Source organism: Anastrepha ludens, chromosome 3 (genome assembly GCF_028408465.1).
Source record: "Anastrepha ludens isolate Willacy chromosome 3, idAnaLude1.1, whole genome shotgun sequence".
In the NCBI taxonomy this organism is placed as follows: domain Eukaryota; kingdom Metazoa; phylum Arthropoda; class Insecta; order Diptera; family Tephritidae; genus Anastrepha; species Anastrepha ludens.
In genome coordinates this window covers 38555980-38577304 of record NC_071499.1, presented here as the reverse complement: position 1 = coordinate 38577304, position 21325 = coordinate 38555980, and the positions used below count along the sequence as shown (strand labels likewise).

Genomic DNA, 21325 nt, shown 5'->3' with positions numbered 1-21325 from the left:
ATAATGTAGCATTTTCATCACATACAGACTTGCACCAGTCATTTAGACGGCTGGACTGGTATAAGTGTCAATAACAAAAAATGTATTTGCTACGAATGTATATGAAATAATATTAAGTTCATAAAACTGACTCTTTAGTTTTATAGCTACAAAAGTCATGATATCATTAAGGAAAGAAAATGTTACTGGCCTGGCAAATCTAGTGTTAATATATAATAATATAAAAACCAATATCATCAAAACAATATTGTTCGACTGTGCTTTACTTAATCTTGTTAGAAATGACCTGGGAACTGGGATCGGTATATTCATGTCCTTATCCACAAAAACTTCTCAAGTTTTGTTCATTTTAAATTTATTAGAACAGTGAAAAATTTAGCTATGAATTCTCATAAACATGTATCCACATTTGGTCAAACAGTTAACCCGTTTTACATATTCTTATTCATCATTTCTAACTCTTCTGCTAGTTTAACGCGGGGAGATCGCCCAGTATTCGCTTTGAACATTGCAAATAATTCATCAGCAGTCATAGTTATATCGTGTTTGCGCAGCATATGTTTTGCAAGACTGGATATATAAAAAGATTAGATTTAAGTAACTTAATAAACGAATTTTCAAATTAACTTACACTTCACGTTTGGCACTGCCATACTCGCAAATAGGGCATGTATATGGCATTATGCCAGTATGCAAGAATGAATGGTCTCGTAATGATTTGCTGTTTTTGAACTCTTTACCACATTCGTTACATTTTTTCTTGATATTGGCATGCTGTTGCAAATGATAGGTGAGGTGGGCTTTTATTCTAAATCGACGATCGCATAAATGACAGTCGAATGGCATTTCCCCCGTGTGAATTCGCATATGAACTTTGAATTCGGATTTCTCAGCAAAGCTTCTATCACACACAGTGCATGGAAAGTTGCGGTCCTTCATATGCAACAGTCTGTGCCGTTTAACAGTGTCATGGGTTTTATATGAGTCACCACAAATATCACAAGTAAATTTACGTTCTCCAATATGTACAATTTGGATATGTTTCTTAACATAATCTGAACTAAATTCTTTTTTACAAATTGGGCATTCCTTAACGTCCGTTTTTATATTCAAATGTTGTTTTTTTTCATGTAATTCTAGAGATAGTTTGCTAGATAATACTCGAGCTGGAAGAGTAAGAAAATATACACCCTTTTTTAGGTTTTAAAGAGGGCATTATATTAAAGTATATTATTGATTTCCACTTACGGCAAAATGAACACAAGTGTCTCTTCTTTGATTTTAGCTTGGGATTATCTGAATTTTCTTCTGCACATATGTCAGACGATTCCTCTTGCTCTTGATTGCTTTTCGTGTATTGGTTTTTATGATAAATATTCTCAATAGTTTCCATTCGATTTCGTTCTCTTGTCGTATCATTCTGCCTTTGTACCTGAGACTCTTCGGGTTCTTCTTGTACATAATCGGATGAAAATTCCATTAGAGAAATATTGTCAGGCAATTGCTTGACATTAAAAGAGCTGTGCTTTTGTTTAATATGTACATTGTATGAGCTCAGATTCCTATAGCTTATGTTACAGAGTGTACATTTAAATATTTCGTGTGCTTTCACATGGCCTTCCAATTCAAAAGGGGTTGAATAGATGTTTCTACAATATTTACATTTATAAGAAGTAGGTGGAAAATACTTAAAGTATTCAGATTTGTGTTTACATTGAAAATGGTCAAGAAGCTCATTTCGAGGTATTAAACGCCCCTCATTGCAGTATTCGCACTGCACTGGTGAATCAGTCTCATGAACTAGTTGTTTGTGTATTCTCAATTCGTTTGGTGTATCGAAGTTTGTTGAGCAATCTACGCAAAATACCTCAGCTAAGAAAAAAAAAAAAAATACAGAAAAAAGTTAAAAATACATAAAATACTGAGACTTTATTTAATAACTTACATTGATGTTGTTCGGATATATGATTTATTAATTCATCTTCAATTTCGTAAGCACAATAACAAATCTCACACATATATCCCACTCTCCCTGTAGACTCATTTTCACTCTCATATACGTCATCCTCGCAAACTGAATCTTCTTTTTTTAATTCTTCAACCATTTCCGTTTGAGATTGATCGTCATTTGATGTCCCGCATAATAGCTCAATGACGTATTCGCTCTCATCTTCTACTTTTAGCACCCCCGGGTGCATTTCTTTTTCCATTGCTTCTTCGAAAACTTGCCTCGATTGCTCTAAGTAAATGTTATTAATAGGATATTTTAGATCAGGGTTCGTTAAAGCTTGCACATCTTGTTTAAACTCCATCTTTAAAGGATCGTCTGTAATCTCCTCTATAACCTATTCAAATAAAACATTAAAATGGGTCACCGTCAATACTGAAGTAAAATCGTTAAGTTACCTTAAAACCATAAATTTCCTGAGTTTTCATAATAGATTCTGTTTCCCGTTTTTGCGCAATTAGTTTTTCAAATTCTTCGTTCGACTTGCGAGCACATTTTCTAAAGTTATAAGCTATTTGGAGTTTTTGAGCACAAATTTTACAAAGTGTTTTGGGAAAGTTATCACCGGCCGATGCCTGAAGTTGTGTGCATTCATTGTAGTAGTCGAAAAGAGATTTACCATCTGCTGTGCAGGCAATGCTCATATCAAGTAGGATATGGCATTTTGTTTGCATGCAAACCCGACATTGCATTTTTATTGTTTTTCAACACCACTTAATTGAAGTACAACAAGAAGCTAACTCCTTTTTTGTTTATTTCAGCGCCAAAAGTAATTCTCTGTGATATCTTTGACTTTTATTCTATCGTCAATTTATCGATAACAGCTTTTATTCTACGTTTCCATCGTACTGATGTGAAGTAAAAAAATAAAATGGTCAGATCTGCTAAGTTATCGTTTCAGACTGGCTTGGCGTTTACACGAGAGAGTTTTGGAAATACTATATAGCAACACATTCACACTTTTTACGAATACTTACTACTGTCTATGATTTTTCGAAGACAGAAAATTTTGCCAATTTACGTTTCGTTGCAATTCATGAAAGAATCGATGTCAGAGCACGTAATATGTACGATACGAGACTAACGGCGATTGCTGGAAAAGTGAAAGTTAAATGGAGTTGGACGCCTTGGCTACGCAAACGATTTTCTCCTTTTTGAAAGTTAATACGTACTTTCAATTGTCTTTAGAGCATTGCCTTGTATAACCGTAAAAGTACGTTCACATATGCATATATAAGTCCACAATATGGGAGATTAGCTGCTAATTATCAGCTGTCAAGACTGTTTTGAAGGAGTTTTCTTCATAGAAATCGGTTTGGTGGAATATTTTAGTGTTTTGGGGTTCTTCAATTATAATTAACGATATGAGGGGAAAATCCGTAAACGATGTTTACTGAGGTTGCAAAAAGTGACGGCAGCAGTACGCGTGCGAAATGCGGCTGTGTTCGTAAATGCGACTTGCAGCATAAGCATCAGTGGCAACACTGCAAGTTTGACATTTGATACTTCTTATACAATTTTTGACAATTTGCAAATACGTTTGTTTACATTTTTGAACGCATATATACTAAAATGGAAATTTTGCTGAATCTAACACTAGACGAAATTTGTGAGCAAAGAAAAGATAGATTTTCTTTAAATTTAAGAAAAAGAAGGCTATTGAAGTCAAAGAGAAAAATGTTTAGGTACAAATGTTTGTCTTTAAAAAGAAAAATACCTAAAAACAAATCGTTTATTAAAACAATAAAGTCGTGTCCCGAGGACATTTTCTATTCCCATTTCCGAATGAATTAGGCCACTTTTAAAGTAAGGTTTTATAAGTTTTATGAAAATTAATAATTTATAGTTTCACTTTAATAATTTGCTGTTGGAGGAGTCACTGAGTGCCTTGTACCATAAACTTCGTCGAAGTCCTCAAAATACCTCCAGGATGTAGCTTCTCTACCGGAAGCTATTAATTTGCGACTTTTATTTGACAGTCCAGTGATCGAACTCGGAGGAATTGTTGTAAGAGATTTATTTGGATTTTGACGTAACGAAGTTCGTAACAATATATATAAACAAACAGTGCGTTTATATATACATCTTATTTTTGTAATGTAATTGTTACGTTTTGCCAAATAAAAAGGCGCTCTATAATTCCTCTGAGTTCGATCACTGGATTGCTAAATAAAAGTCAGAGCTTGCTTGCTTCATTTATTTTAAATATAGATTTTATTTAATAGGTCGCGAAAAATTAAACTATTTAAAAAGAGAGATTTGTAAATAAAATTAAAAAAATTGAAAAAAAATAAACCGCTGACGCTTACTGAAGATAAAACTCATGTAATTTCAGGGTATGCCAAGTTACCAAATAAAATAGGCAGCGGAGAAAGCCTGTCGCATTTGTTTGCAAAAGAAATTTCATATTTAGCAGTATATTCCCTTATTCGATATACCATTAATAGTAGTTATCATAATCTCCTGGCGGTTTTTATGCGTACCCTGGAGAAGTCCCCAAAGTCAAAAAATGGTTGCCCTGTTCCCATGTGAACGACAACGTGCACCCAAATAGGACATATATCTATATAATTGGCGCGTACACCCTTTTTGGGTGTTTGGCCGAGTTCCTTCTCCTATTTGTGGTGTGCGTTTTGATGTTGTTCCACAAATGGAGGGACCTACAGTTTCAAGCCGACTCCGAACGGCAATTATTTTTATGAGGAGCTTTTTCATGGCAGAAATACATTCGGAGGTTTGCCATTGCCTGCCGAGGGGCGACCGCTATTAGAAAAAAGTTTTTTTTTTTTTTTATTTTCGTGTTTCACCGAGATTCGAACCTCTGTGAATTCCGAATGGTAGTCACGCACCACCTCATTCGGCTACGGCGGCCGCCAAGACAACTCAAGACTATTTTCACTCGACTAGTGCAGAATTGCAGTAGTTTCTTCACAAGGTCTAAAAGGATATTCGACCAAATGGATATTCCATTGCCGATTAGACACTTCTAAAAAGCCAACACAATTAAAAAAAAAATCATGCAATTTGTTGTTGCCTTCTAACTACAAATCATTACCAGACAATGTTGGAAAGCTATTAAAACCATACAACATTCAACAATGATTTCTCTTAACACTTATCCATATTAGGTAGACTGTTGCACGTTCTTATACATTATATCTAATTCCTCAGCTAGTTTTACGTGAGGAGATCGGCCAGTATTTGCTTTGAACATCGCAAATAACTCATCAGCAGTCATAGTTGTGTCGTGTTTACGCAGCATATGTTTCGTAAAACTGTATGAAAGATTAAGTTAAGAATTAAATATTTTAATAAGTTAATGTTTCGAAAAATCTTACTATTCACGTTTCGGGCTGCCGTAACCGCAAATAAGACAAGTATATGGCATTACACCAGTATGCACGTATGAGTGGTCTCGTAACGATTTAATGTTTTTGAACTCCTTACCACACACATTACATTTTTGCTTGATGTTCGCATGATGTTGCAAATGGTAGGTGAGGTGCACTTTAATTCTAAACCGACGGTCACAAAATTGACAGGCGAATGGCAATTCCCCTGTATGAATTCGCATATGTACTTTGAAATGAGACGTTTCCGTAAACCTTTTATCACACACAGTGCATGCCAAATTACGCTCCTTCTTGTGCAACAGCTTGTGTCGACTAAGTTGAGGATGGCTTTTATATGAATCACCGCAAATATCACATGTAAATTTACGCTCTCCAATATGCACAACTTGGATATGTTTCTTTAAATAATCCGAACTAAATTTTTTCTGACAAGTTGGGCATTCCTTAAGGTCTGTTTGTATATTTAAATGTTGTTTTTTTTCATGTGCATTTAGAGCAAGCCTAGTAGATAATACTCGGGCTGAAAAATAATTGAGAACGTGCATGTTTAGGCATACAATGAAATATATTTAAAATTATTATCATTTCGACACTTACGGCAAAATGAACACAAGTGCTTCTTCTCTTCTTTTAATTTGGAACTATCTGTTCTTTTATCTACGTACATTGCAGATGATTTCTGTTGGTCTTGATTATCATCCGGAAATTGTTTTTTATGTAAATTATTCTCAGTAGCTACTTTTTGATATAGTGCACATTTCGTGTCTTTCCTTTTATGTAGCTTAGACTCTTCGCTCTTTTTTTGTACATAACCAGCTGCAGATTCCGTAGGCGTTTTGTTGTCACTTTCTTTTTCTGGCAATTGCTTGACAATAAGAGAGTTATACTTCTGATTTGTATGTGTTTTACTGTGCTTTTTCACATGGTTTTCCAATTCAAAATCAGATGAATAGATGTTTCTACAATATTTACATTTATAAGAAGTTGATGGAAAATACTTATGAGATTTGTGGTTACTTTGAAAATTGTCAAGCTCATTTCGGGACGTTAAAGGTTTCTCATTGCAGGCGTCCCACTGCATCGGTAAATCAGCTTCATGAAAAAATTGTTTAAAATTTAATACAAAACAACCTAATTATTTCCGCTACTGTGTGTATATGCAAAAGGCTAGACATCTTAAGAATAAGCACAATAAACATTTCATTTAAAAACTTACATTCATGTTGCTTTGTGTCAGTTTCACTTTCCTCTTCAGAATCTTCGTTTCCAGATCTTTGTGCCATTACAATTTGTGATTGATCATCACTTGATATTTCGCTTAAGAACTCAATAACCTGGTCATTCTCATTTTCCGTATTTATTGTCCCATCTGCTTTCCAGTTTCTTTTCATTTCCTCTGGTGGTTCCTCGAAATATTGTGTGGAATATTGCTTTATATGCCCAGGATATTCAAAATCAGGTTTTTTTAAAGCCTTCAAAGCTTGTTTAAACTCCATTTCTAATGGATCGTCCTTAGTCTTCTCCATTTTCTACTCAAATAAAGCATTTTGATTCAGTTATAATAAATTTAAAACCATTGAATTACCTTAAAAGCCGAAAATTCCTCAGCTGATTCCGTTTCTATTTGCGAAGTTAGAAATTTCTTAAATTCTTCGTGCGACTGTAGGGCACATTTTCTAAAGTTATAAGCAATTTGGAGTTTTTGTGTACAAGCTTTACAAAGCGTATTCGGAAAGTTATCATTGACTGATGCCTGTAGCTGTGTGCATTCATTGTAGTAGTCGAAAAGGGATTTACCATCATCTGTGCATGCAATGCTCATATCAAGTAGGATATGACAATTTGTTTGCATGCAAACTCGACATTGCATTTTTATTGCTATTTCAATGCAAAGTATCTTTGAATAAGAGGCTAAATCTTTTATTATCTATTCTAGCTTACTAGCGCAAAATATTGAATCCTTTTTATTTACTCAACACACTGATAATGAAAAATACAATCGCACGCACATATGTAAACATATCGATAACGCCTTTATTCTATGTTTCCATTGTGATTTGGGTTGAAAAATTTAATTCACACAGGTTTTGTGAAGAATTAACCGCTTAAATTACGTTCACATTTGCAGTGATTAGCAATAAATCCAAAAAAATTAATCTACCCGTTCACATATGGCAGATTAGCTCCAAAATTGACAAGCAGTTGGCAAAACTGTTTTGAAAGGTGTTTCTTAATAGAAATTTGTTTGGTGGCATAATTTAGCGTTTTGGTTTGTTTATTGGTTATTAACGATATGCAGAAACATCAAAGAGAAGTAGTAATTAATTTAATTGCGCAATTTACTACTAGTAATAGACCGCTGGAGGAAATCAATACACATGCGAAATTCGATATTACATTTTAGAATAACCAGTAACATGCCAAAGCGTCGATGGACACACGATTTAACTCGGATTTGCTATAATGTATGATGGGCAATTCTAGGCAATCTATAATGTCTTATTTAATGAGACTTGACACAATTTTTATTATTGGGAGTTAAGCTCGAAAAAGTAAATAATCTCGTTATATGTGAACTTATTATTAAAGGGCAAGACATCCATATTAAACCAAAATACAGCTATAAAAATTGATAAGATATTTAGGTTATACAAATTATGTAAGTTTAACTAAAATCAATGGAATTTATTGATCCGCCAAGCGTTAAGCTGGCCACAAAGAGAGTTCAATTCCCAGCGATTTGTGCCTAGTCTGTGACACACCACTGTACACAAATCCATAAAACATAATTTCGTTGCGATTGTCGTGCTGTTAACATGCGAAACAAAAAAGCGGATAATGCGATTGTTCTTGCAGTTCTTTACATGTGCATTAAAAAAAGGCAAAAACATGTATTGAATAATTCACTTTTTATTTGCCATAATGATGGCTAATTTTTTAAACACTCTATAAATTCTTCTAAACATTTTTTATTAATACTTGTAATTTTTCCTCTTACTCTTATCTCGACGACGGTCAGTAAAATTATGAGAAAATCCACAAACTAGCAACAAATCCCAGGTAAATGAAAATTTTTAATTACTTTAGATTTGTGCCCGCACTTCGCCATACACGATGGTTTTTCTTCCAACTGCAACAAATCGCTGGGAATTGTTCTCTGTTTGTGGCCAGCTCTACCAATAGATGAAGAAATTGCTATAAGTAAACATAGTATATCTCTGGAAAAAAGCTGCCAAAAAACATATTTTTCTGGAAGCCCTTAATGAGTATTAGTAAGACTGCGTTCATACAGGGAAACAGTTGTTACTTCAACTCATTACTTGTGATACTCGTGCTCTGTCAACACCCTTTGTGTTCTCGTTCTTCTCAGTATTATTGTTAAGATTTTACTTACTTTCCAACACATTAAAGAAAAAATTTAAATCTCTTACAAATTTTTGAAGCTTTATTGGATTAAAAATAAATTAATCACATCATAGCATGGTTCTCGCACCGCTCAATTTACGTAACTTAGGAATTCCGTTAGTCCAGACTAACATTTGACCCACTTTTCATAAAAATTATGTTACTCATCACGTCATCACGATTGTATTATCGTCCGTGTTTACAATCTTTTGCTTTGTTTTTATTTTCGCTTTGACGCGTTTGCATATGTTTTATATTTGGACGAGAAATCTATTTCGTATGGTACATTTGGAAGAATATTATTCAAAATAGGAAAAAAATGTATGTGGTAGCATGATTCTCTCACGTTTCTCAATTTACGTAAAATACTTAACTTCGGAATCTAAAAACCTAAAGCTTTCTATGTTTTCTAAGTTAAACTATTCAGAAAAACGTAATGCTGGTATGGTAGGTGGTAAAATTATGTCTAACAGAGCTCTTAGAATCCAAAATCAACACCTCTTTTAAGACTGGGCTAATCGTATATACACGTTTCCCATTTCCAAGGTTGCTCTTAAGTTTGTGACGTTATGTTTAAGTCCCGAGTAATTATACAGTAAGTGTTAAAAATGTATTATTTGCCTTTTGAAAATTCATATTTATTTATTTGCGGTTTGGATGCGCTTATTTCATGCTTCAGTCAAAATAATATAATATGAAGAAAGTGTTAAAAATGGTTATTTGCAACATTTGCCTTAATATTAATGCTTGTTAGAATAAGAATTATAAGTTAAATATCGTACGTTATTATGTTTACTTATGTGTAAAAAATGCAAATGCCAAGCAGCGTTTAAAACTAATAATCTTAAATAAGTTAAAGAACGATAACTGGGCTTATAGTTAGATAAAATCTTGGAGCATCGAATATCGATTCAATCTCGTCGTTATGGCCTTACTGCACTTACGATCCACGAAGAATACTATGAATGCCTATCGAGGCTCGAAGAAATAATCATATTTGCTGCGCGAATTTAAAAATTTACGTATTTTAACATACGTAATTATTTTTTTATTAACTTTTTTGTTAAAAGGGGAGAATATTTCAAAATAAATATTTACACTCATATGTTCCCTTTTTGATTGTGATCGAGAGCACTAATTAATTTTGCTTGATGTACAATCATTTTATTAACCTACAGGCATTAGAGCAGCTCTTTTTTCTGTCAATGGACTTAAATATTGAGCGTCTAATTATTTTTTTTCTTTGGCTTCTTAGGGTTACGTGAGCGAGATTTTGCCTTGCATAATGGGCAAATTGGAGCATTACGATGAATTTGCTGATGACACGAAAGACATGATTTCATTGGTGGCGGTTGTTGACGTAAATTAACATTGAAATCCGAACGGAATGATGGATGATGCCCAATACCAATTGAAGGTGTTTGCTGCAAGCGAGATGTTGGTGGGGGAGGTGGTGGCGGTGCGGAAAAGTCACTCTTACCCAAACGCACTGCTGCTGCAGCAGCTGCAGCGCTCCCAGTTCCAGGAGGAGCAGGTGGCATAAAAGCATGCCCACCAGTTGGTCCACTACCGCCTCCAGTAGGCGCCAACGCAGTCACCGTAGCTTCAGGGATAAGTGGGTGTCGGGGATGAGGACGTGCCAAGGATGTGGGCTGCGCAGCGACTACGGCAGCGGCGGCAGCAGCAGCGCTCACCTTCAAAAAGTTAGTTTGGAAACGGTCTTTTGAAATGGGGCTACCTTCCTCTTCATGTAAATCGCGTAGTGGACTAAGGCCTAAATAGTCACGACGCATATGATCGATTTGATACTTAAGCGCTAGATATTCTTCATAAACTCGATTGGCCATGTCAACGGAACGCGTTTGATTCTCCTTAGTTTGCTTTATTATATTTTCCATGTCATTTATATCAGCATGTATTTGTCGCAGCTCCTCGACGTGTGACATTTTTTCCTCCAGCAAATGTTCCATTTCCTTCCGATATTCATCGAGACATTTTTCTTCATCGTCGCTTATTTTTACTTCTTTGATTATTTTCACTTTTAATTTTTCCAGTGCTATTGTTTTATCCCTTATATCCTTAATAGCTTCTAGTTTTGCATAGTAGTGGCGCTCATTGGAGCTAGAGATATCGCTGGTGGCCATTTTTGCTATTGAACCCCTTCTGTTCGTGTTTGCGTTGGTCGCTAGATTGGATATTTCTTGATTGAAAATGCTTCACCAAACACACGATATATTGATCACGTTGGATTTTGAACACTCGCCTTAGGGAATAACTGGCTTAGATAATTTGAAAGATATTTTGAGAGTTGTTAATAATATAAACGATTTTTATCTGGCATGACACTACTTTGTATGAAATTTTCTTTTTTTTTTTAGCGTTGTGTACAAAACTTCACTGCTTCTTAAGAGTAATTCAGTCACAATTGCGTATTGATTTATTGTGACTGACTTGTATTAAGCGGCGCCGTACATTACAGGCTTTATCAGGCGACTATTTAGTCAGTCTATATTGAATGATATTGGCATATATAAAGGTACACAAACTTCACCAACTTTTCGCTGACGGCTAGATATGCAGTCCGATTGCGATTAAACTAAAAAATTTGCCAACTTAAAACTTACACATACACAAATTGTAATTTCCAGTAAAAGACATGGTTTGCGTAAAGTATGTAAAACACACTGAAAAAAATTGTTTGTAACGTTTATAAGCCGCTAAGCGATTGTTTCGTTCTGTTGTAAAATAGGTATAAGGTGTATTATAGTTGGTACGAATGCAACCATGAAAAAACAATTCTCTAATCCACACCATGAACGAATTATTAAAGCTCACAATACTCTGCAAACAAAAAACAACTGATAGATGTGACGTCATTTAAATTTAAAAAATATGTTCAATAAATTGAATCAGATCTCTATAAGGAGCATATGGTTGTTGTTGCATTTCCGTGCACAATTTTTATGCGGATTCTGACCATTGACATTGGAACACAGCTATTAAGTGCTTCCAAAAAAATATCATTCTTGGCACATCATTTCTAGCACTACCAACGTGTGTTTATTTATGCTAATTGCTTCATCTATTCACCACTTGTTAACGCAGGGGAAACCGAAGACGGCTAACGTTTGTTAACTTAGTTTCTTTTTTTTTTGACTATCGTTTTCGTTTCGGTTTGACTCTAAAGACATTGTATCGCGATTTATGTAATTGGAAGGGTAATTGGGAAGTGAATTACGCATGAGAGAGGTACACTATACATAATACAAAGGTGTCCCAATATCAAACAATTACTCGGATATCACCGAATTTAAAGGAATCAGCTGATTTGCTGACGTAACAGGGGTTGACAGTGGTTTTACATGACAGATGCCGGCAAAAACTGGGATTGGTGTTATACAAATAAACCAATGCAGGCATTAAACGCGTTACTTCGTTGCCATCTTAACGTTATCTATGGTCTGATTGGAAAAGCGTAAGAAAACATGTAAAATGAGCGAACTCAATTTTGCTGATAAGACACCCGTGACGCAAAAGCCAAATTTGTTCAAGAAGCTTTGCTGCGTACGGCCAAACCTTGTATTCTGTTATCCTTGTGAGAGAGCAAATTAAGAATGGGTTGTGGGAACATAGCATTACGAAACTCTTCATTGGCTACTATTTTCTATTTCAATGCCAATGCAGTGATGGTTTGTTTGGGCATAAGTTAAGAAAATTTCATTTACATCAATTTGTGCTCGATTTTTGTTTTGAAGCAAGAATTGCTGATTTAGAAAATTAAAAATGGACTCACCACTGAATCCCAACATCAGCTTTGAGGAAACGCGATGCTGTCGGGCGTGTCTATCAGTAGCGACACAAAATGAACTTGAAGACTATGTCGATCTGCTGGAGCCATATAGCTGTGAGCGCGGTACTCTTACCTTACTGGACTCTTTTAATAAATGTACTCAATTACATATTGTGGTCGAAGATTTCGATATTGAAGGATATCCACCTAGCCATTTTATTTGTGGGCGTTGTCGTCTTGACCTCAGGCAGGCTTATGAGTTTCTAACGAGAGCACAGTTAAATAACCAACTATTAAAATCTCAATATATACAATTGAAATCTGAAGTTGCACAGCAAAAACCTGATCTTAATGGAATCTATACAGAAAGGGAAGGGGGAAGGGAGAATGATGGAATGGAGAAGGAGTTCCTTAAAACGGTATGTGCTCTAGAATTGTTAACGTATTAGAGAGTGTCAAAATATATTCTTTCAGGATTTTTCACCTGTCGAATATGCCGATCAAAGTTCAAATATTACCACTGAAATTGATGAGATATTTGGTGACGTTAATTCTGAGGCCAACGAGCCATTACCAACTACTCTCATAAGCGTAGAGCGCGTCTTGTGTAACGAACAGGATGATGCTCCTAATAGCAACATCAATACTACAAAAGAGTCAATAGGCATTGAGAAATTAAAATCCAGCATTTTTGGTAAATTATCCCCATCTGATAGGGAAGACGTCAACATTGACGATACACGTAAGGATTGTTTTGATTTTAAATGCGAGTTTTGCACATCTATATTCGAGTTCCAAAGGGATTTGCTCCATCATTACGAAATAGATCATGGTATGTTAAGATAATTACTAGATATACATACATACATATGTGCATGCCTGTAATATATGATCTCTTCCCGCATATATTTTTAGGAGATAAAACACTTAATTTTCCCTGCGAATATTGTCAAAATCGATTTGTTACAAAAAACGCTCTACGTTTACATCGGCGTCAGGTTCATCAAAAAGATGAATATATGGATTGTGAGCATTGTGGAAGGACTGTTTTGAAAACGTTCTACAGCGTGCACCTAAGACGCCATAAACAACTCAAGTTCCTATGTAACAAGTGTCGTAAGTGTAATCATAATTTGTCTTTGGCTTATAAATAAATAAAGATTTGTTTCAGCTAAAATATGTGCTTCGCGTTATACGCTCAAAAAACACATGGAACTACACTCGGAAGATCGTGATCGCAATATTGAATGCATCGATTGCGGGAGGCGATTCTATACTCTTGAGAATCTACAATTGCATCAAACCATTCACATTTCGCCAGAAGATCGAACAATATTCGAATGCACAGTTTGTTCAAAGACATTTATGCGCAAATCCAATCTTGGTTTGCATATGCAAATGCATCGTGGAAAGACTATGGATTGCCCACACTGCGGGAAGAAGTTTGTACGTCGCAAAGATCTCGAAATACATATACGTTTCCACACTGGCGAATTTCCATATGCATGTTCGATGTGTGACCGAAAGTTTGCAATAAAGGGCCACCTTAACTACCATGAGAAACGACATTTAGGTGTGCGTTATAAATGTGATGAGTGTGAAAAGACATTTATAAATCTGGCTGGATTGCGGCAACATCAGTACGAACATACTGGAATGCCATTGATGTGTGGAGTATGCCAGCGTGGATTTCCAACCAAATTTAAGTAAGTGCATAAAACTACAACAAACTAAATATTATATATGAATTATGCATACGCACATATATTTTGTTTTAATTTGCCAAAGTTATGTGATAATTAACATATGGTATGCACATTACTTACAAAAAATTGTATATAGTCATCATAAAATGCATATCTAGTTGGTTTGTAGTAATAATTGTTTTCGTTCAGGGTTCGGCGCCACTTACGTACGGTACATCAATACCTCTTCAAAAAAACTGGTTATTCAGATACACTAGCAAAAAAGTATATAACCCCTGCTACCAAATCAAAACTTCCTACGAAAAGTGTAGAGGTGGAGGACGTTACTGAGGGCACTGTCGAAATGCTAGAGGAGCATGCCGAAGACATTCCCTTGAATATGCTAGCTATTTAAATCTTCTGTTCTGACCAAAGTCTTAAAAAAAAAAAAACTATTTATAATTAAAAAATAACTGTTATATTTTAGACTGCTAAACTAATAATAAGCAATATTTATTTAAATCTGATAATAGGTAAGAATAAAATTTCACAAAAAATCGTATACATTCAAGTTAATTCACCCTGGAACATCATCCTTATTTTTGTTGTACACAAACGTAATCCTTCGTTGTCTTGACGATGACCTATTTCAATTCCATATTAAAAGGAATCTGTACTATAAATATTTTACAAAATAGATGTTATTTATACGTTTACTTAATTTTTAATCAAAAGTAAAAGAAATGCTTATCATCATCGTCTCTTTTGTAACTTTAAATTTATATAAAAACCATGTAAGCAAGAACACGCGTCGTCGTATTTACGAAAGATGACGGTGCAGGTTAAAATCTTTAAGTAAAATGAATATGCTTGTATTACATCGCTCAGCAGCCTTCCAGCTCCGGAGGAATCGGAATGTCATTGTGAGCTGCAAATTGTAGCAAAGCCTTGTATTTATTCTTCCAGTTGACTATATCTTTTCGACAATGTTCATTATCCTCATGCATGGTTTCTAGTTCAACCCATTCATGCGACTTCTCTGTTTCCAATACATCCTTTTGTTCTATACGTTTTATGCGACAACTAGCAGCATATCCACGGTTTTTCAACGTTCGTCGCCGCTGTTTCATGCGTACAACCTCTTCACGATTCAAGCCTCGAGACTTTAATGTACGATTGAGATCTCGAACGGATATAGAAACTAATTCATCATCGCTTATATCTGGTATCGGACATGGAGAAAGTGGAGCCTGTTGTTTTGTTTTTTTTTAATGAAGAAAATTTGTTAACAATTTCAATTTGTTTATAATTGTATTTTTGTTAGTTTTGATCATTTTTTGCATTTACGTAAATTTGTTGTGTTACCATTGATGATTTTCGTTCCCGTCGCTGTTGTAATCCATCCATTTTTCCCACATAAGATGTGTTGACGTATAAAGAGAGCAAGTTCTTTATTATTTCTGCCTTAAATTTTTAATGAGCTGAATTCTTTCTTAGGGTTTAAGTAACTTTAAATACCTGATAGAGTCGAAGATTATGAAAATGCTATGAAAATCCGGAAACTTCTCAAATCATATATATCTATCAATAAAATAAAATCGACGCAAATAATGAACTTTTCACTTTTCTTTATCAACACAAAGCTCAGAGTTGCTTTGTAATGTGCTAAACATGGGTTAGTTATGAAGGCATGCCATATCGATGGAAGATTTATGCCCTTGGTATGTAATGAAATATAATCAAATTAATTCAAATAGTTCTTCACAAAAAGCCATTTCGTAAAAGGGGTATTTTGTACCACTGATTAGTTAATCACTAACGTCACAAATCGCCCTATTACTATTCTAATAACAAAAATGTAAACACAAAACGGGCAAACGAACTTTGGCAAATAATGCCTGGATTACCACTTCTTGCACTTTTCTTTAACACATTAACAGAGTGTCTAGACATTCGATAGTGTTTTAGTACTTGGAGTTTTAGAGTGTAAGCATAAGCACCGTATATAAAAAAAAATACTTTATATAAGAAAAAAAGGGCCTTAGCCGGAAATCGCGCGGTTTTATATATTAGAATATCATCTATATTCAAATATTATTATTTATATTGTATATTAGAATATCATCAATATTCAAAATAGTATTAATTCTTAAGTTTTAATAATAGTTGTGAGAAAAAGAAATTCTTTTTTTTTTGTGTAAAATTTTTGCGCAAAGGGCTTAATACTATCGAACTTTAGTTTCTGGGCGATGTCACGACTACTAACATGTTGGTCAACTTGGATTATTTCTGTGATTTTATCCACATTATCGATATTTTCTTTAATATCTAAAAAGCGTGAATGGAATCGGCGGAACGTAAATTGCACGTAATTAGCTGTCAGAGCAAGGCGAATTGAGTATCTAAGGAGGGGCCATTACAAAACAGTTACTTTATTTTTCGCGATTTTGACAGGTCTGACGTGAGCTAAATTCGCAATACAAAAAGAAACGAACAAAACAAACAAAAGTACAAGAAATTACATTTTTGTGAAAATTCAGTGAGTGGCTTCGCAATGCAAACGAATTGCCACGTCTTAAATTCTTAAAGCACAAATGAATATAAAGCCTCCGCAGTTTTTTGCGTTTTTATGCGGAAGGCGCAGTGGCTAGAAAGTCTGTTTATGTGCGTATAATTTCTTGTGTTTGGTTGTTTCCATTGGTTTCGCCTACTCTTCTGCGTCACAAACAAGTAATTCCCCTTTCTTTTGCTTGTTTATTCATGGGCTCTTACGATACGGCGAATTCGGAAGGCGCAATCTTATATTTTATCATTCTTGCCGCCAGAGTATCAGCACCATAAACACCATTCATAATTTCAGCGGCCCGGCTTGAATTTTTGCCTTTATTAAAGAAAAACTGTAAATTATACTGAAGTTTCTCTTTTTTGACTTCCATTGTTAAGTTAACACTCTGCAACTAATAACTGAATGGAACAAACAAAAGAAAAAAAAAAATAATACTAATAATGGATTTGTTTGTTTCCAATGTATCGCCAAATTTTTTTATAAAAAATCGTGCATATTCTAAAGTTTACCCTATAAAAAATCTGGCGCAAGCCAAATTTGGCATTCAAACATATAACATATAAACAAAATTGAATTAGATTTTTTTTTTAAGTGGCAATGCCAATTATTAATTGTTATTTATTTTCGTCTCCCATTTTGTGTTTACATTTTAGTTATGAAAAAAGTGAAATAATAAAAATTTTAATCAAAATATTTTCCCATTACTTGCAAATGTAAAAAATACAATATAGTGCTCCAGTGGTGTAATATTGAGTATTTAGTGACGCAAAATACGAATTTTACGTAACTGTTTTTTGAACGATTTGAAAGAGTCACGCTCCGTTCCATAATTATCAATACTGCGACCGAAATTCGTCGATGGCACCAAGACGATTCTATTAAAGGTAGTATCGGGAAATCAGCTGATTGGTTTTTTTTCTTTCGCCGTGTCCATGAGGCTGTTAGCTCAGAATGAAGCAAGGTGAATTCATTCTTTGTTATATACATTTCTAATACTTTTCTTTGACAATCAAACGTACAAAATATTGTTGTTGGTCTAGTGCCACCACCTTTAATGAATACGCCTTGAATGGCACTCAATTCCTGATATAACATATTTTGACACTCGGGCTGTATACTACTTAATTACCAAAATACCTTCAGCAAATTTACTAAAGTTTTGCATATTATACAAAAATGTATTTTAGACTTCTCTTCAATCATGAAATATGCATTTCCTCATGTGTTTCTCTTTTTTTTACATTTGTATTAAACATATTTTCATGAAAGTTAAATGCAAATATAGTTACAAGTATCAATTTTCAATTTCAAACGAAAATAACTATTTATTGGAATTTACGATAATATTGTATTGCCAGACGCCTACAAATGAAAATAAAAGCACGAATAAAATTAAAAAATTGTTGTTGTTGTACGGGCAATATTGCTGGAGTGACAATCCTTGGCCAGATATGAATCGTTTCGGTAACGTAGAGTCAAAAACGTAGAACGCAAATCAAGAATGACATATTTCCGTTCAGAGCTTATGATGGAGATGAGAGTTATCGTTCTTCACATGCATATAACGTTTTAATCACAAGGCTTCATTTAGCGGTTTTTACTAATTATTCCCCACCGGCCTCGGGTTAGTTCGATCATTGTGAATATTTGGCAAAATAATTTACAATAACTCCTTGTGAATACACGAAAACTCCACATCAGGGTCCTGTTTTCCAACTTACAGGGGTAGTCACACTAATTTCGTTACAAGGCGAATTTATTAAGGTGACAGCATTCACCCAGCTGAATTTTTCACCGTAGGTATGGCTTATGTCAAAATGATATGCTTTGTTTGTATGTATTGGTATGTTTACATTCGTATGTTTACATTTGCTTGCTGATTTTGACGTGATGGTTGCACCAAACGCAACAACAAATACATGTAGGGTTTTACTTATATGTGTTTGCTGTCACCTGTAATAAATTCGCCTTGTTTCGTTACCTTGGCGGTTAGTTATGTAGTTGGCAGCTCCGAAAATATGTGTTTCTGTTAAGGGGACAAATACCTGTACAATTTCGAAAAAAAAATTTTTTTTCATAAAATGTTAATATTATCCTCTAAGAATTTGTCAACAAATTTTTAGAACGTAAATTTAAGTATTTCTTATATTATAGATCGTCAACGTTGTATTCAAACTTTAGACGGGATTTTCTCAAAACTATATTTTTCGAATTGGCGTACACGATAACTCGAAAAGTTATTGACCGATCTCCCTGAAATTTCGCACACATCTTTTTTATGATATTACTTTCTATGTGTTTCAAGTTTTCAAAAATTTTTCAAAGCAAAAATAGTAATTAGAAAAATTCGCCCCAAAACTTGTTTTGTTTGAAGCATTTTATTCCGGGATTTTTTTTTCCATTTATTGTTAATTCATATAGAAATTATGACATTAATAAACAAAAAAAGTTTTGGTTTTTTGTATTCAGGTCACTGTTGTACAATGCCCGCCGATTGAGAAGCCCCGCTGCGACCTTCCTGGAAGAATTGAGTGTACATCCGCCATTTTAAATGATTAAAATAAAATAAAAAATTATTTTATTTATGTAATATATAAATAAACTGTATGTCAATTTTCAAAAAAATATATTGACTTCTTCATTTTAAATAATTTTACTGAAAATCTATTAAAATATGGCCGTTTACAGGTATCTGTCCATTTAATATCCCTTTTGTCTTACTTATGTTAGTTTATTAACGAATAAGTTAATGGCTGACCTCTCGTTGCATTATGGTCTGGCAATACATTGAAATACAGATTCTGTTGAAGCTATGAGGAACGAAGTGTGGGCAACGTTTTACCATAAAGCATCAACTGACGATCATCCACAACAAGACTATTGCCCAGCCGAATCTGAGTCATAGTGTAAATGGCAGCAAGCCCAAGACAAAGGCGAAGATTTTGTCCATCCACTTGCGGCCGCCGTAGCCGAATGGGTTGGTGCGTGATTACCAATCGGAATTCACAGAGAGGTCGTTGGTTCGAATTTCGGTGAAAGTAAAATTAATAAAAACATTTTTCTAATAGCGGTCGCCCCTCGGCAGGCAATGGCAAACCTCCGAGTGTATTTCTGCCATGAAAAAGTTCCTCATAAAAATAATTGCCGTTCGGAGTCGGCTTGAAACTGTAGGTCCCTCCATTTGTGGAATAACATCAAGACGCACACCACAAATAGGAGGAGGAGCTCGGCCAAACACCTAACAGAAGTGTACGCGCCAATTATTTTTTTTTTTATTTTATTTACTTGCATTAGATGAGGGCGTCCAGATGATTATCAAACCAATTTATGAAGACCTAACCAGCGATGATCTTCTTAGAAGATGTTTAGGAGCGAATACATAAAATAATAACGAAAGTTTTAACTCGTGTGTGTGGCAATTGGCTCCCAAACATGTCTTCTGTGGACGAAAAATTGTGGACATCGCTACATATTCTGCTGTGTGCACATTCAATGAGGGTTTCAAGCCTCTCTTGAAAATTATGGATACAATGGGAGTGTCTATAGGCCCGCAAGCAAAATAATTGACCAACAAATGCGATGCCACGCGCCTAGCCCAAGCTGACGTTAGTGCCTCAGAATACTCAAAAGAGGCAAGGATTGCGAAAAAAGAAGCCAAGGATGCTGAAAATGAAGTGCAATCTTGTTTCTATCATTCTTGTTTGAAATGCAAATTTTTTTGCAACTACACTTAATTGAAAGCGTGGCACCCTCAGAATTCTTTGAACTACTTCTTTTGTTAGTTAGGGCGTCAGTTATTCATGGCACATTTTCTTCACTAGAAAAATTTAATCTTCTCTTCTTGTATGTATGTATATCTTTGGATTAGGCCCATAGTTATTTAATGTTTTTACAGTTATGAAACGTATGCTTACGTTTTTAGGTACGACGAACTTGTAAATACTAAATACTAGAGAATTAGCATGCAGAGCACTATCTTCTCTTCTATCATTTCTCATATAGAGTGTACTCTCTCCTAACGGACACCACTCTTTAGCGGACACCTCCCAAAAGCGGCAACGTTTTTCAGTACATACCACAAATCCTTAAGAATATATTAAGTTTTTTTCTCTTGAGCGGACAACCCTCCCATAGCACGTTAACTCTCCCGTAATATGTTATTAACTTATTTTACAATTTTCCCATAAGCGGACATCTCCCATAAGCGGACAAATTTGTCAGTTCCTTAAAGAGAGTATACTGTATTACATTATCGAAAACATCTACGATTTCAATTGATTTATTTAACGATTTATTTAAACTATCGTTATCACTGCGTACTCTATTTCTAAATATTATTTTTAATTTCTTTCAAATAAGATCTCTTCTTCTAGCAAGTAGCGAATAGTTGAAGCAACTGGTTCAAATGAACATACACATACATTCATATCTCGGCAAAGCAGGAAGAGAGCTGCCTTAAATTACATGTGTTGGTAAGGCAGTACCGTCTAATGAGCTATAGCCATACTCGCTAGTGGC

General features: G+C 34.7%; 5 protein-coding genes across 9 annotated transcripts in view; 1 reads left to right on the top strand and 4 right to left on the bottom strand.

Moving 5' to 3' along the window:
* Positions 1 to 14684, top strand: part of LOC128857451 (uncharacterized) — a 39689-nt gene extending 25005 nt beyond the window's left edge. Inside the window, exons 6-13 of the mRNA XM_054093208.1 lie at positions 10022 to 10126; positions 10198 to 10381; positions 11415 to 11436; positions 12540 to 12975; positions 13031 to 13388; positions 13472 to 13672; positions 13728 to 14262; positions 14452 to 14684. Of these exons, the coding sequence (XP_053949183.1) occupies positions 10022 to 10126; positions 10198 to 10381; positions 11415 to 11436; positions 12540 to 12975; positions 13031 to 13388; positions 13472 to 13672; positions 13728 to 14262; positions 14452 to 14656 (2046 nt within the window). The 3' untranslated portion in view covers positions 14657 to 14684. The remainder of the gene's footprint in view (positions 1 to 10021; positions 10127 to 10197; positions 10382 to 11414; positions 11437 to 12539; positions 12976 to 13030; positions 13389 to 13471; positions 13673 to 13727; positions 14263 to 14451) is intronic.
* LOC128857761 (oocyte zinc finger protein XlCOF6-like) lies at positions 379 to 2795 on the bottom strand. The gene is made up of 5 exons (XM_054093503.1): positions 2407 to 2795; positions 1946 to 2345; positions 1249 to 1872; positions 632 to 1166; positions 379 to 570 (listed from the first exon to the last, which is right to left on the bottom strand). Exons 1-5 carry the CDS (start codon positions 2698 to 2700, stop codon positions 432 to 434), a joined length of 1992 nt encoding a protein of 663 aa, XP_053949478.1. The 5' UTR covers positions 2701 to 2795; the 3' UTR covers positions 379 to 431.
* On the bottom strand, positions 4306 to 7326 carry LOC128857762 (zinc finger protein 28-like). Its single transcript, XM_054093504.1, has 5 exons — positions 6947 to 7326; positions 6578 to 6890; positions 5959 to 6453; positions 5347 to 5881; positions 4306 to 5283 (listed from the first exon to the last, which is right to left on the bottom strand). Exons 1-5 carry the CDS (start codon positions 7229 to 7231, stop codon positions 5133 to 5135), a joined length of 1779 nt encoding a protein of 592 aa, XP_053949479.1. The 5' UTR covers positions 7232 to 7326; the 3' UTR covers positions 4306 to 5132.
* Positions 9858 to 11199, bottom strand: LOC128857763 (zinc finger C4H2 domain-containing protein). The gene has a single exon (XM_054093505.1). The coding sequence runs from the start codon at positions 10908 to 10910 to the stop codon at positions 9993 to 9995; it is 918 nt and encodes a 305-aa protein (XP_053949480.1). The 5' UTR covers positions 10911 to 11199; the 3' UTR covers positions 9858 to 9992.
* A 12-nt stretch (positions 14685 to 14696) lies between the features above and the next one.
* On the bottom strand, positions 14697 to 16114 carry LOC128857764 (transcription factor MafK). Of its 5 annotated transcripts, none has more exons than XM_054093508.1 (3): positions 15760 to 16114; positions 15607 to 15705; positions 14697 to 15491 (listed from the first exon to the last, which is right to left on the bottom strand). In XM_054093508.1, exons 2-3 carry the CDS (start codon positions 15646 to 15648, stop codon positions 15126 to 15128), a joined length of 408 nt encoding a protein of 135 aa, XP_053949483.1. In that variant the 5' UTR covers positions 15649 to 15705; positions 15760 to 16114; the 3' UTR covers positions 14697 to 15125. The 5 variants fall into 5 exon arrangements, with proteins under 5 accessions (XP_053949483.1, XP_053949485.1, XP_053949484.1 ...); XM_054093510.1 differs by having other exon boundaries at positions 15607 to 15630; XM_054093509.1 differs by having other exon boundaries at positions 15589 to 15630; positions 15760 to 16113.
* Between the last annotated feature and the right edge of the window lie 5211 nt (positions 16115 to 21325).

Bases quoted from the DNA above. Each gene is read 5' to 3' on its own strand.
- LOC128857763 (XM_054093505.1), bottom strand. From the start codon at position 10,910: ATGGCCACCAGCGATATCTCTAGCTCCAATGAGCGCCACTACTATGCA.
- LOC128857764 (XM_054093507.1), bottom strand. From the start codon at position 15,648: ATGGATGGATTACAACAGCGACGGGAACGAAAATCATCAATGGTAACA. The intron at 15,492-15,588 runs GTAAATGCAAAA...ACAAAACAACAG, and splicing joins TGGTAACACAACAAATTTAC to GCTCCACTTTCTCCATGTCC.
- LOC128857761 (XM_054093503.1), bottom strand. From the start codon at position 2,700: ATGCAATGTCGGGTTTGCATGCAAACAAAATGCCATATCCTACTTGAT. The intron at 2,346-2,406 runs GTAACTTAACGA...TTATTTGAATAG, and splicing joins AGGAAATTTATGGTTTTAAG to GTTATAGAGGAGATTACAGA. The intron at 1,167-1,248 runs GTAAGTGGAAAT...TTACTCTTCCAG, and splicing joins ACACTTGTGTTCATTTTGCC to CTCGAGTATTATCTAGCAAA.
- LOC128857762 (XM_054093504.1), bottom strand. From the start codon at position 7,231: ATGCAATGTCGAGTTTGCATGCAAACAAATTGTCATATCCTACTTGAT. The intron at 6,454-6,577 runs GTAAGTTTTTAA...TTTTTCATGAAG, and splicing joins TGACACAAAGCAACATGAAT to CTGATTTACCGATGCAGTGG. The intron at 5,882-5,958 runs GTAAGTGTCGAA...ATTATTTTTCAG, and splicing joins GCACTTGTGTTCATTTTGCC to CCCGAGTATTATCTACTAGG.